Source organism: Natrix helvetica (genome assembly GCF_964273705.1).
Source record: "Natrix helvetica genome assembly, chromosome: 2".
NCBI lineage: Eukaryota > Metazoa > Chordata > Lepidosauria > Squamata > Natricidae > Natrix > Natrix helvetica.
Genome location: NC_138552.1, coordinates 114,442,949 through 114,458,590, shown reverse-complemented (window position 1 = coordinate 114,458,590; position 15,642 = coordinate 114,442,949). Strand labels below are relative to the sequence as shown.

At 45.7% G+C, this 15,642-nt stretch overlaps 1 protein-coding gene across 1 annotated transcript in view; it reads left to right on the top strand.

The window, feature by feature from the left end:
* CHD1L (chromodomain helicase DNA binding protein 1 like) overlaps nt 1-15,642 on the top strand; it is a 60,236-nt gene that overhangs the window by 33,801 nt on the left and 10,793 nt on the right. Inside the window, exons 13-14 of the mRNA XM_081943185.1 lie at nt 9,393-9,507; nt 14,819-14,972. Coding sequence (XP_081799311.1) covers nt 9,393-9,507; nt 14,819-14,972 — 269 coding nt within the window. The remainder of the gene's footprint in view (nt 1-9,392; nt 9,508-14,818; nt 14,973-15,642) is intronic.

Genomic DNA, 15,642 nt, shown 5'->3' with positions numbered 1-15,642 from the left:
CAACCTGAGGAAGCCAGGAGTGCAGATGCCCAGGTCTACAGTGGGGATGAGTCTGATGGGGATAGGAGTCTCACTCCTGAGGGCAAGGTCTTATCACAACATTCTGGTGCCACGCCTTTCAGGCCCCCACCTTATACACCTGATATGGCGAATATCATTTCTGATGCCATTGAGTGGGGCATTGCTGTGGGACTTAAACACAGGTCTTCATCTTCTCACTCCGCTCCATGCAGGTCTTCCTCCTCCAGCTCCAGACACAGGGAGGGTGATCTTTCGGCCTCCGCATCACACGAGCTGCCAGGCACCTCCAGTCCACCTTCCGCTTATGGAGAAGAAGAGCATCCAGCCAGAGATTCGGACCTGTTTGAGGATGAGGGTCTTCCTCCTGACCCCCCTTAATTTGTCGGTCTCTTTAAGCCAGCTGTTTTTCGCTCTCTTCTATTTAAGGCGAGAAAGGTCACGGGCATTCCGGCCCCCAAGACTCCCCAGGGGGCGGAAGTGGACAAGACGGACACCATGGACCCTCTCTTCACTCAACCCAGGGTAGAGAAGGAGGTGATCCCTTTCCCCAGACTCTTTATCGACGTGGTCCAGAACCAGTGGGTGTCATCAGGTACAGGCCCTCTCCCCTCCACAATTGGACAAGTGTCTGTACAATGTGGGTCCCGACCTCCCCAAGGCTCTTGAGGTACCTTCCATTGATTTGCCCGTGTTAACCCTGTCCTCTCCCAATGCAGCCTCAGCTGCTCCTGAGGAGGCGCTTCGCCCGGAGGACAAGAGGATCGAACAGACTCTCGTCAAGGCACATCAAGCTGCAGCGTGGGCTGTTCGGGCTGCAACTTCATCCTCTTTCTTTAGCCGCTCTGCCCTTCTGTGGCTCAGACAGCTTCAGGAGAGGATTCCTCCCAGAGATTCCAGGGCTCGCAGAGACATTAACAAGCTAAAAGCAGCCCTGGAATGCATCATTGGACGCGGCCCGTTTTGCTTCAAAATCCATTGCTTCCTCTGTCTCTTCCCGCCAGCTCATCTGGCTTAGACAATGGCAGGCAGAGGCCCGGGCTAAGTGGCAGCTTGCCTCTTCAGCCTACTCCTCCAACATCCTCTTTGTTCCCCCACTAGAGCCCCTCTTAGTGAAATCTAAGGATAAGAGGAAGGTCCTCCAGGTTGCCACTAAGAAACAGGAGGGTCGAGGCCACTCCTTCTACCGTACACAGCCTTTTTGTGGCCAGGATGGGGGTTTCTCCAACCCCCATTCGCAACATCAGGCCCCTCCCAGACAGGGTCCCTCCTTCTCCAACTGATCAAACAGAAATAACCAGAGGTTAGCCCCTCGGAAGTCCTTCAGGGACTCTTCCATTAAGTTATTCAAGAGGCAGAAGTGACTGCCTGGAGTCCCTCCCAATCGGGGGACGCCTGGTGGCCTTTGCGGATCGTTGGGACGACATCACCAACGACGCGTGGGTCAGGTCCACCATCAGATTCGGCCTAGCCTTGGACTTGCGCTCAAGCCCTCTGAACCACTTTGTCAAGTGTCCGATCTCCAGGAACCCTCACAAGAGGCTCCTGGTAGAGCAGACCATTCATCACCTGCTCCACATTCGGGCCATCCAACCTGTGCCCCCAGGTCAGGTGGGACGAGGGTTTTACTCTCGTCTCTTTATCGTGCCAAAGTCTTTGGGGGGCTGGAGGGCAATTCTTGACCTCAAATTTCTCAACCAATTCATAAGGTACAGGAGATTCAAAATGCACTCTCTCATGTCAATTCTGGAGAGTGTGCGCAGAAACGATCTCCTCACCTCGGTGGACCTCACAGAGGCTTATCTCCACGTGCCCATTCTCAAACGCCACAGGCAGTTCCTAAGATTTGTTTACGCGGGCAACCATTTTCAATATCGGACCCTACCCTTCGGGCTGTCCTCAGCCCCAAGGGTATTCACCAAACTACTGTCTGTAGTTGCAGCCCATCTCCGAGCCCATCCCATAAGGATATTGTGCTACCTGGATGACATCCTCTTGCTGTCCAGGTCGCACAATCAGGCTCTTCAGGACCTTTACACCTCCATCGGAGTCCTTCAGGAACTGAGCTTCTCCATAAATCATCAAAAGAGCCACCTGATTCCCTCCTACCGATTGGTCCATCTGGGAGCTCTGATAGATTCAGTTCAGGGGAAGGTCTCTCTGTCTCGGGAGCAGCAGGTCAGTCTCAGGGACCTAGCCAACGAAGTACGGAGGAAACATCTGGTTCCCCTGCTTCAACTGTCCCAGTTGCTCGGAAAGATAGTCTCATGCTTCTCCATCGAAATGGGGAGGGGGGCTTGGTATTTGGGAGGAGAAGTTTTAGTACAGGAGAGATTGTAAAAAGGGAGTTTTGTTCTCACCGTCTACTGTGCATGCTGGAGACTAGTGCTTGGTGTTGGTCAAGACCAACTGTCCTGCATACCAACCTCATGATGCTCCTTGAAGATGAAACTCACATGACACCTAAGGGATTTGCAGATTGGACAGTGGGATGACAGTTACCGGGGGCAGGGGCTTGGTAACATATTGATATGTATGATTTCGCGCGCTTTTGCCTCAGATCTTGCTTTGCTTAGCTGCTCTCTTTTCATAACCAGTAAAAGTACTCTTAATTCTGCAAAATGGAGTTAAGTGGTTTCTTTCTTGGTTGCTGAGGGAGGCCAGCTTGACACACGGCTTCACAGCCGCTGCCTCCAGTGGTTTCTATTGCCGTACTGGAAGACCAACAGCAGTTGTTCCCTAGTGAAAGTCAAGTTGACCCCAGAGGTACTCCAATCTCTGGATTGGTGGATCTCCCCAGCCATCTCTCAGGGGTTTCTCTTCAGGGAGCCTCCTCATCTCGTAGTCACGACGGACGCAAGTCTGCCTGGTTGGGGAGCTCTACATGATCAGGTGGCTCAAGGTCTGTGGTCCAGCTCCGACCTTGCTCACAGCATGAATTGGCTGGAGATGAGGGCTATCCATCTGGCCTTCCTCCACATCCAATCATCAGTACGCAACTCCCATGTGTTGATTCGGACAGACAACATCAAAGCCAAGGCGCATGTAAACTGCCAAGAGGGGGACAAGGACCTGGATAGGGATCTGGATGGAAGCCAATCTTCTCTCTCTCCACGCCAAACACATCTCAAGCACCGACAACATGAGGGCAGACTTGTTGAGCCACACAGCAATTGACCCTGCAGAATGAAGTCTGAACCCTCGCATCTTCAGGCAGCTGTCCACGAGGTAAGGGGCTCCAGTTCTGGATCTATTCGCCACAAAAACCAACAAGCAGCTGCCCAGGAACTTTTCTCGCTACACAACACCAGGCGCGGAAGGGACGGACGCTCTGAAGTGCAGGTGGCCACGCAGTCTCCTGTACGCCTTCCCTCCCTTCCCCCTGATACAGAGGGTGATTCGCAAAATGCTGGAAGAGGAGGCAGAGGTCATCCTAATCACCCCTCATTGGCCGTGCCAATCCTGCTATGCGGACCTGGTCAATCTATCGGTGGGTCCAGCATGGCATCTTCCCAGGATCAGATCCCTTCTACATCAGGGATCCATTCATCATCCCGACCTTCTCTGGCTCAGCCTAACCGCCTGGAGGCTGAGCGGGCGGCCTTGAAAGCGGCTAACCTTTCCGACAAGGTAATCCGGACTATTCAGGCATCTCGCCGCCCTTCCACCACTAGAATTTACGAATCAACGTGGCAGGCATTCTCAGCTTGGTGCACTACTAGACGTATCGTCGCCCTCGAGGCCTCAGTAGCCCAAGTCTTGGAATTCTTGTAACTGGGACTTGACAAAGGGCTTTCACCCAACACCTTACGGTGACAGGTGGTGGCTCTCTCTTCCGTTCTCTCTCTACATCTCGATGGACCTCTTTCCTTGCATCCACATGTCCGTTGCTTCATTAGAGGCACATCTAACCTCTCCCTCCGGTCACCCACCGCTTCCTTTCATGATATCTGCCCAGGGTCCTGGACTTCCTCACAGAGCCTCCATTTGAGCCTCGGCGAGTCGAGTCTTGGAGTTGGCAGCCCTTTCCATCAGATCTGATCTATGTGTGTTCCATCCGGACCAAGTGGTCCTCCGCCTTGATCCCACCTTTGTCCCAAAGATAAATTCAGCCTTCCACCGCTCTCAAGACCTGACTCTTCCAAATTTCTGCCCCAATCCTACTCACAGGCTCGAACGTAAGTGGCACACGCTGGACTTGCGTCGTGCACTGAAGATCTATATTAGGACAGCCAACTTCAGGCTCACTGGGACCCTTTTTGTCTCCTTTCATCCCACCAACAAAGGGCTTAAGGCCTCTTCGTCTATGATAGGACACTGGATCAGATCTGCCATCTCAAGGGCTTACCTAACTTACCACCTCACCTCTCCTCCAAAATCACGGTACATTCGACGCGCAGTGCGGCAACTTCGATTGCATGGACCACACAAGCCTCAGTGGAAAAAATCTGGACTACGCCGACTCCCTTTATCTGCCACTACAAGGTGGATAGATACGCTTCGGTGGATGCGGCATTCGGAAGGCGGGTGCTACAACATGTGCTTACTTCACCAGACTCATAGCTTACTCGCACTCCCACCCGGGGACACGCCAAGCTTTGGTACGTCCCATGCATGGCTGCTGTCTCCACCAACTTTGGAGAATGGGGCATTGGTTCTTACCTGATACGCCCCTTCTCTGGGCAGGTGGAGACAGCAGCCATCCCCACCCTTTTCTGGCGCGGGGCTAGGTCTGAGAGGATCAGTGACAAGAGTCTTGAGCAAGGATCGACAGAGAGCAATCCAATGCAGCACAGCAGTCTACTTATTCTCCTTTGTCAAGAAAGCGGAAGGACACTCCCCAGAGGCTATGACATCACTTTGGTAGACTCAGTCCATTGGTTAGTGCTAAGTTAAACCATGCATGGCTGCTGTCTCCACCTGCCCAGAGAAGGGGGTATCAGCTAAGAACCAACGCCCCATTCTAACTCCACCTTAAAAGTAAGGTGTAATCCATAAGGGACTTTATGTGGCACAATAAGTGTACAAAGAGGAGTACTCCAGGGATGTATCTTGGCCCCTTCCCTTTTCAATCTTTATATTAATTCCCTGATTGATCTTCTGCATAACCCAGACTTCCATCCTCCCAACTTAGTACAGCACAAAATACTTCTTTATACTGCTACTATTATTTCACAAACTCCTATTGGACTCGAGAGCTATTTCAGCAACATTAAAATACTGTAGACAAAATAATCTGATCTTCAATTTTGATAAATTGAACATCCTAGTTTTTGCTAAAAGAGCTGTACATTATTCTTAGAGAGTAGAAGGACACAATCTAGAACAGGCCAAAACCTTGGGTATTTGGAAGGCAAACCTGAACCACACAATGCAATCAGCCCTTAGATCCCCAAATGCAATTAAAGGCTTTTTCCACACAGGTGGAGGACAGTTAGGCCCCACAGCCTTAAAACTCTTTGAGACCAAAACACTGACACAGATTCTCTATGGGGCACAAACAGGGTTGTTATTGTTTTTAAGAAAGAGTCTTTAGAAACCATACAAACAAAATTCCTCAGATCCATTTTAGCTGCACCTAGTGGGATATCAAATGCCCAATTGACAATTGAAACAGGAATGCCTCAAATTCAAGTCCTTTGCCCGCTCCCGCTCTCCCGGTGGGCTTCCCCCGCTCTGGGGGGGCACAGGACGCCCCGGAGAGGCGTCCTGCCGAGGGAGCGGCTCGCGGAGGGCCCTGGCATCGGCGGCGGCTGGTGGGGGCTTCTCCGCTTCGCTCTAGGCACCAGGGAGCAGTCTCGGAGGGCGCGCCTGCGTCTCGCTCCATGCCGATCGGACAATACACTATTGAAGGAAGCAGCGGCGGTATGGTGAGAGGCTTCCTTTCTTCATTCCCTTTCTTTTGAACTGATGGACTTTTCAGCGTTTTTAAAAGTTAAACTTTCGGATTCTTGCTGGAGGTGCGGTTAGAGGGAGGGGGATTCCCCCCCCCTTGGACAAGCGGCTTGAGAAGATTTTGCTTCTGCCCCCAGGGGAAGGAGGAGGGGGGGGAGCCAACTAATGATGCCTCACCCCTGTAAAAGTGACTTTCATTGGATCTAGTTCCAGAATTTATGGGTGAACTGAGAATTTTCTGAACTTTTAAAATTTTGTTATGCCTCTGAGCCCAAAGCTGGCAGGGCAAGATGGCACACTTCCGTTGTCTTCATGAACTGTGAAACCTGACTCCACCTTTAAAATTCAGGCTTCCGGTCTTTGTCTCCGTGTCACCCAGAAGAATCTCTTGTGGATTGCTATTTCCTGAACCCTCTGGAGAGAAAATTTTTCTCTATTGCTAGACTGACTAAAGAAACTCCCATCTGTTTGGATCTTCTGCCTCCTGGACTCATCTGCCTGCTCTGCTTCTCCAGCTGTCCAGTCTCTACACTGACTGATCTCTCTGTTTTATAAACTATGTCTCCAAAAAGACCACCACCTGGAAAGCCTGGCTTTGCTACCTCTGCACCGACATCTGCAACATCCAGTCCTGCTACACAGTCAAAGATTACAGAACTGATGCAACCTAAGAGTACAGAGATGGACTTGCAACAAATGCTTCAGCAACTCATACAGGGCCAGGAAGAAATTAAGAAACAATTTAGGAATGCCTCAAATTAAAGTAAGGGCCTAGAAGATGATGATAATTTACTGGTTGAAAATTCAATTCTTCCCAGAGGGTTTGACCCCTTTAGTCCTGATAGACAACTTTCCCCCTCGCCACTGTTTTTAATATCCCTAGGATCAAGCCAAACAAGTGGTTACCAGTAGAGTAATAGACATGCAATTCCAGCTAGAGCTTAACAGGATATCTCTCCAGAGCAGAGATCGGATTAAATGGGGTGTATGGAAACCAGCAAGGTATCTGAAAGACCCAACTTTTCCTAAAAGCAGAATAGCATTTTTTAGAGCCAGACCTAATATACTCACCTCAGCACTCCTTCAGGGCAAGTATGATAAAACCCCAATAGCTGAGCAAATGTATGCATGCGGCAATGGGGAAGTTTATAATATCTCACATGCCCTATTGTGCTGCAAGTTCTACAGGGACATCAGATCAACATATATCCTCCCTCTATTGGAGTGATTTCTAGAGAGAAAAGATAATTTCTATGTGCACCAAGGAGCCCCAATAAAATTGGTCTCATCTTGTCCCCTGGTAGTCAATGTCATTAAAAATTCCACACAAGATATGTGTAATAAAAATAATGAAACTTGGAAGTCATGTAAAACTCAGTATACTGAGGCATGACATAATTTAACTTCTGAATTTTTCTGCTCTCAAAACTTAAGGAAAAGTAGAATGTATATATGATTCTGGTAGCTTTTTGATTAGGTATTAAAATTATTAAAGCAAGACGTTTAGAAAGGAGTCTTTCATGAAAAGGGATTAAAGCTTACTGGGGAAAAAACATAGTTGATTGAATAGATAGGCATATCCTGTAATTAAGACACAATAGAAAATGGAAGGGCTGCCCGCAGATGCCTGATATGGACTTAACTAGACATTTGATAAAAAACATTAAAAAGTGTATGTCAGAGCAAATGAATGAACATTTTTTAAAAATCCTGTGTCAAATAGCAGATAAGAGTTCAGTTGTCCAGCAAAGCTTATGATACAGCTGTAAAAATGCTCTTTAGATAAGCAAAGCTCAAAAGAATATTTCTAAAATTTAGACTGAGTTAGCAGTTATAAAAAATCATAATAGAGATAATTTAAGGGTTAAAGAAGTTCCAGAGACTACAGAAATTACTGTTTATCCTGCTCTGATCCAAAATTATTATGAAAAGATCAATATTGTATAATATTGAAACTTTATAATAATATAAAAAGATCAGTATAATCAGATTTATTCACGTAGAAGCCTGGGGTGGGGGTAATTATATTTGTTAAATCCCTTTTTTTAGTCAAAAGCCAGCTATTTTAACAAAAAAGATAAATGATAGAAAAATGTAAGGTTGTGAAGATCAAATAGGATGGTGGGAATAGTTTTCCAAGATATTGGCATGCTCTGCTGTAACAAAAGAAAATAATTTAAATCAATTACAGAAAACCTTATGCAGAACAAGATTTGTTATCAGTGGGTATTTCCATTTAAACTAATTATTTTTATGCCACAAGGAAGAAAATTTATTTCAGCTCAATGAAAAGCGGTTGGTTGGCAAAATTCATTCCCAGTGTAAAAGAAGCAATTAATAAACTGTCCTGGGAATTTGGGAAAGTTGGCTCAAGTATAAGCTGAAAATAAGAATGCTATACCAAGCTGCAAAGCAAACGAAATTGCACTGAATATTTTAACACTTTTTGATCCTCCATATTTAGAAGAAGAAAGAAAAACAAAGTAAAAATATATATTAAATTATGGGATTAAAAACATCTGTCTTTTAAAATAATACTTTATTTTCTTTGTGATTACATACTTTCCATATGAATTTTTAAGCGATCCTGTAAGGGCTTGAAATGGCTAAACAAAACTAGAAAGATGAAATGCTGCATAAATGTTGAATGAATAGTTTATTGATTGAATGGATTGAACAAAATTGGTTATCTTCTGCAGTCAAAAGACCTTACATCTAGACTTAGAGCTATATTTTATATATAATACCCAAAACATTTCAAATTTTATTAATAAAATAAATAGGCAACAATTGCCTCAAATACTTTTCTAAATAGCTCCATTATGAGCAATTTAGAATGCTATTACATTAGAGGTCTGATCATATTGCAAAAAGGGTGCTATTGCACCGAGCGGGTGCAGCAACAGATAAGCAGTCCCTGTAAGCATCTTTTTAAAATTATGAAAATAAGACCACTAGCATTTTTAATGGACATCTGTGTCAGATAAATCAAGGCTGTTTGAAGAAGATACTTTTTGGAGATATAAAAGAAGCAAAGGAGGTTTTAAAAGTCAATATTTCAAAGTTCAAATTATATTTTGAAACCAAAAGAAAGTGGTTATAGGTTGTCCTTGACTTACAGAAGTTTGTTTAGTGACTGTTTGAAGTTAAAGGTGCACTGAAAAAAGTGACTTAACAACCATTTTTCACACTTAGATCATTGCAGCATCCCCATGGTCATGTGACCAAAATCCAGATGTTTGGCAATTGGTTCATACTTATGACAGTTGTAGTGTCCCGGCATCACATGGTCACCTTTTGCAACCCTGTTACTAACTTAACATCTGCAATGATTCACTTAAGAACTGTGGCAAGAAAGGTCATAAAATTGGGCTTATCAAATGAAATGTTTATCTTTATCATTTTCACTTGAATTAAGGCTATAGAATGGCTGATTTCTTTTTATTATAATTTATAAATATTTTCCTTTATTTTCCGAGGTGGAGTTGGTATCAATCTTACAGCAGCAGATACAGTTATTTTTGTTGACAGTGATTTTAATCCACAAAATGATGTGCAAGCAGCAGCCAGAACCCATAGGATTGGCCAGAAGAAGTAAGGAAAAATGGGTGGCTTCCACATGTAAATGTGGGGGGGGGTGTTTCCCATAAGGGCATATTTTATAAGTCTTGCTACATTGTTGCAGTCCCTCCCCAGACCACTAAAAACACATTTGCAGCTAAGGTATGTCTTTGATTCAGAGTATAGCACCACTTAATGTACAGGTAGTCCTCGCGTTACATTGGCAATTGGGACTGGGATTGCTGTTGCTAAGCAATGGAGTCATAAAAGTGCAACATCACATGGCCACATTGCTTAGCAATGGCAATCAAGGCAGTCCCTGTTGTCATTAACTCCAAGACATGTGGGTCATCGTTAAGCAGGAAGTGAAGGTAGTCCCAAGTAAGAAGCATGGGGGTACTGCAAAGGGGGCACCACACTGGCTGGGCGTGTGGGTGTGAAGGAAGATTAGGGAGACGTATCTGAGCAACTTGTGACCTTTCCTCCAGGCTTCCCCATTTACTTTAGGCAGATGGCAGAGAAGGTCAGCAGCGATGATCACATTGCTACAACCAGTCATTAGTATCATCTGGTTTCCAAGCATCTGAATTTTGTTTATATGACTGAGGACGCCAGTCACATAAGCTCAGTGCCATTATTATTTGGAACAGACACTGAATGATTGTAACTCGAGGACTACCTGTAATGTATATGGAAACTAAATAAATTGTTCCAAGTACAGTAGGCTTGAAAGTGATATCCAGGAGCTATTATGAACACTCCATCTAGTAGCACTTATGGAAGCACATTAAGAAACAGTGTAACATTAGTGTTTCATTTAAGTATTCCATACAGTGCTCTCTGGTTATCAGCAATCTGACCATGTGCCGCAAACTGTTTAGGAGACTTCACTAATTTTCTTTATAAAAATCTTTGCTCCAAAAATGGACTTATCAAGAAAACTGGGGAGAAATTTATGACAGACAAAATTATTATAATTAGCTTCAAAGTTTTAAATGTTTGCAAGGGTATGTGTCCAACAAGATTACAGTTTTCAGTCATTTTATCTTTGTAAATTATCAATTTTGAATGTTTTTATAAATCATCTCAGTTGGCCTTAAACTCATGGAGGAAATAATTAGAAAATGCAGTAGTACTAATGTCTGAAGAAAAGAATGCAGGCAACAGCCATATTTGAGCTACAGTTTTTGTAGTCCTATCTCACAATGGTATTTTGGATGGAATGAGTTAAATTCGAAAACATTCAAAAAAGTATCAACTTGGTAATCCTGTGTTAGAGTGTCTATGGAGATTCTCAGTCATCCAGGTCATGGTTGTCCCAAAGATGCTTTTTTCAGGAGGCAACTGGACTTTTTGGTTTTTCTTTGAAGGTATTTTGCTTCTCATCTAAGAAGCTTCTTCAGCTCTGGCTGGATGGTGGGGAATGGAAGGATTTCTACTCCTTGCAGACAGCTGGTCATTTGCATTCTTTTAGAGTTGTTGAGGCCACTTGAAGGTTTATCTGTGTCATCAGGGTCACCTGAGTGGTGCAAATGAGTGTGGAGCCTTCTTGGAACTGTTGAAAGGACTGTGTTGTAGACTGAAGATAGATGATCTATCCCTCCCCCTCTGTTGAGAGAAGGCTGTTCAATTTTGACATAGATGGCCTCTTTGATCCCTCTTTCAAACCAGCGGTCATCTCTGTCCAAAATGTTGACTTTACTGTTTTCAAAAGAGTGGCCTTTGTCTTTGAAATACAGATGTAATATTGTCGATGGCATTGTCCTTTAGTACCGTGTTTCCCCAAAATTACGACATGTCCTCATTTTTCTGGTGGGCAAAAATATAAGCCTCCCACCCCCACCTAAGCATATAAGCCCCCTGGACAACCCCCCACCTCCGGCCAGGCAGAGCGCCGCTCACCAACCTATCCCAAAGGTGCCAAGCTGCGGGAACCTGGGGGGAGGCAAAGGTGATAGCGTTGCTTGGTGCCTTCGGGATACCGCTAGGTTGGTGAGTAGTGCTGTGCCCAGCTGAAGAGGGGAGTTGCCGGGCAGCTGCTCTCTTGCGAGCGGGCTCCCAAAGAGCCGGGCACAGCCTCATGGGCGAATGGCTGTGTTACGCTGTCGCAGCAGCGCAACACAACAGCCATGAAGCGACCACGCTCACGAGCAGCCACCCGGCAAACCTCCTTTGCAGCCGGGCACAGTGCCATTCACTGACCTAGGGGTATCGCCAAGCCGCATGAGCGCCTGTTCGACACCACCCAGCCCCCCCGCGGCTTGGCACCTTCCAAATGCCAGTGAATGGTGCTCTGCACGGCTGGAGAGAGGGGTTCCACGAGCAGTTATTCCGCTCTCACTCACCAACCTCCCAGGCTCACAATGCATGGCCCAGCTCTCATTACAGAGCCAGGACGACGACGCCATCCCAGCCTGGCTTTTTCCGCGGCTTCCAACCCGAGTCTTTTGGCAGTGGCAGCTGCCCACAACCATAGAGCGTGCGCCCAGAGCGGCCACTGCCAAAAGACTCGGGTTGAAAGCAATGTTCCCTCTAATTTTTTTTCAATGTGAGCAGAAAAGTATAGTGTTTGAGCGGCACATTTTCATGCCTGAGCACCTGAATTTTTTTCACAGATGTCACCTAAGACAACAACGAAATCAGTATTATTTGAAACTCAAAGTTATGTTTCTTCAAGGTACCCGCTTAATTCAAAGTGTTATATAATATCAGTATCACTTAACAACGCTCCTGCTTAGCAAACAAAATGTTGGCTCAGAAACTCTCGCATTTGAAGCAATCAAGTCTTAAAGCTGTCAAGTTACAAGACCCTTGCACCCCTAACCCTTTAGGGAAAAAACCCAGGGGTCTTCAAACTTGACAACTTTAAGACTTGTGGACTTCAACTCCCAGAATTCCTCCTCCAGTCATGTTGGCTCAGGAACTCTGGCATTTGAAGCATGGAAGTCTTAAAGCTGTCAAGTTACAAGACCCTTCCACCCCTAACCCTTTAGAAAAAAAGGCAGAGGTCTTCAAACCTGACAGCTTTAAGACTTGTGGACTTCAACTCCCAGAATTCCTCCTCCAGTCATGTTGCAGCGACGTCATCTGCTCCATCTTTAGTTTCTTCATTGTGGGCAGGGCTGCTGCTGAAGATGCCGACGAGCTGCCACCAGAATAACTGCTGCTACCTCCTCCTCCTCCAACAGCACCACCAGATTTGCACCTGAGCTCAGCGCCACGTTAACCCTGTCCCTCCTCCTCCTCCACCGTGCTTTTGAGGAGCCATGAGGCTTTTTTTCCCCTGCTCCCCCCCCCTCCTTCCTACTGGCTACCGCAGCCTCATGGCTCCTCAAAAGCACGGCGGAGGAGGAGTGGGGGCAGGGGTAACACGGCGCTGAGCTCAGGTGCTCCGAGTGGAGGGGAGGCGCCGCTGCCACGCGTGGGGATGCCGGCTGGAGCTTTGGCAGCTTCAATTCAACCGCAGCGCCGGGCAGCAAATCCGGCAGTGCTGTTAGAGGAGGAGGAGGTGGCAGCAGTTATTCCGGTGGTGGCGGGGGCTTTGGGGCTTCACAACTACCCTCAGTCGCCCCGTGCTCCTCAAAGCAAGTCCGGGGAAGTCCTTTGCGGGCGGCCCGTTCTAGCTGCCTGCAAAGGACCTCCCCAGCTTCCGGAGCCTGTGGCAATAGAAATCACTGCGCGGCAGTTGAAAACTGATGCGCTGTGTTTTCTTGCCAGGTGCGCGGCCGCGCAGCCGCGCACCTTAGAGGGAACATTGGTTGAAAGCCACGGAAAAAGCCAGGCTTGGATGGTGGCGGCGGCAGAGGTGCCCTGCCTCCATAATGAGAGCTGGGCCATGCATCGTGAGGCTGGGAGGCAGGTGAGTGAGAGCAGAACAGCCGCTTGTGTAACCCCCCTCTCCAGCCGTGCAGAGCACCATTCACTGGCATTTGGAAGGTGCCAAGCCGTGGGAGTCAGGCGGCGGTGAACAGGCGCTCACGCAGCTTGATGATACCCCTAGGTCAGTGAGTGGCGCTGTGCCCGGCTGGAAAAGAGGTTTGCCAGGTGGCTGCTCATGAGCGTGGTCGCTTCATGGCTGTTGTGTTGCGCTGCTGCAACAGTGCAACACAGCCATTCGCCCATGAGGCTGTGCCTGGCTCTTCGTTCACACTGCTCCTGACGGGTTTTTTAATTTTTGTGACTTTTAGACTTTTATTAGGGGATTTTAAACTATGTTTTAACTGTCTTTTCTTATCTTCATACCTCCTCCATGTACGTGTGTTCGTTTATTCTGTGTGTGTATTGTCCATATTGTTTTTTATGTGTTTTATTGTACGCCGCCCCAAGTCCTTCGGGAGAGGGTGCGGCTAAGAAATAAATTTATTATTATTATTATTAGAGCAGCCGCCCGACAACCCCCAAACAATAAGCCCTCCCCCCCATAATAAAGCCCAAGCCATATTTTGTAGGTAAAAAGAAAATAAGACCCTCTCGTATTTTCAGGGAAACACAGTAGGTGTTGCAAGAAATCGAAGTCCTTTTTCTTGTAACTGCTGGTGGGATCTCTCTTCAGAGTCTCATATATAGCAGTGTCCTGCAGAAGACTGTTCACTTTGACCTTATAGTTATCTGTGTTCAGGATGACTGTGCATCTTCCTTTATCAGCTGGCAGGATGGCGATATTTGGATCTCATCCCAAGGATATCACTGCTCTCCTTCCTTGAATTGTGAGGTTGGAAGGGGGTGTTTTGGCACTGGCAAGGGCTGCAGATACCTTCATTCTTAATTGTTCTGATTCTGCCAGTTTATTGTTCCTGGTGGCTGATTCTGTGGCTGTGAGGAGAACATAGGACAACAAACACATCAGGACAAGATTCAGCAGCCCATCTACATTTGAAAGACAAAGGCCACTCTCTTGAAGATAAACCCGTAGGTGGCCTCAACAACTCCCAAAATAATGCAAATTACCAGCTGTCTGCAAGGAGTATAAATCCTTCCATTCCCTATCATCCAGTCAGAGCTGAAATAGTTTATTGGATGAGAAGCGAAGTGTCTTCAAAGTAAAATAAAGTCCAGTTGCCTTTTGAAAAAAGCACCTTTGGAACCTGTATTTTACAATTTATATAAATACATAATTTGTCCTATTACTGTCCAAAATGCTTCAGTGTAACTGAAGTTGGAGTGCAAAAATAAATGGAGGGCTACAGAGTCCCATCTCTGCTTTGGAAACCTGTTGCCTCCATTGTTGTGGAAGCAAAACTAAAAATCCTGCAGCAATGACACTTGAGAGAGATTTGCCATATCCTGCTGCAATACACATGATTACAAATTATTATATTAATATAAACCTTGTACTTTTTAAAAGACCAGTAAAAATCATACGCTTGATTGGGAGAGACACTGTAGAAGAAATTATCTACCGACGAGCAATATCAAAACTTCAATTAACTAACACTATTATTGAAGGGGGGCAGTTTGCACTTGGAGCACACAAAACTCGGGATATATCAGATGTTCAGGTAAGAGATGCCAAAAAGTACCTTCACAAATTTCAGACAAAATATAGATGGGTAACCCTAGAGATTAAATGGTCTTTCAGTATTTTTTTTCTTTTTGAATTCTATAAAATTTCAAAATTCTGTGCATGAAGTATACCACATTTGGTTATCATTGGTAAACATCACAAACTCTCTTATTTCTAAATTTAATAGTGATTTAAAGTTGCTTAATTTCCTGTAAAGGTTCTTTTCTCTAATTCCTGTGAAAAATGTGCCTATATACAATAATTATTCATCACATTCTGAACTTGATTTTTGGGAAGAATTTGTCTTTGTAACCTTCCATTTCTTAATCTAAAGTTGCCATTCTTGATTGTCATTTCATCTGCATCACAAGCAAATGAATTTTTCATCCTGTCGTTAGAATCCTTACTTAATTTGCTATAGGGACAAGTCATCTTCATCCTGATGTGTCCTTTCTTCCTAAGTGTTTTCTCCAGCATATTTATATTTATATTCCAGTTTGTTGTTAAATAAGCATGATGTCCCACAGTATATTACAGTATAGTAATATAATGAGTAATGCTTTGATTTACTCGATAACAGTGTTTCTTAAACTTTTTTCTCTCAGGACCCCTTTCTACTTTTATGGAATTATAGAGGACTGCAAAATAGCTTTTGTATGGGTTTT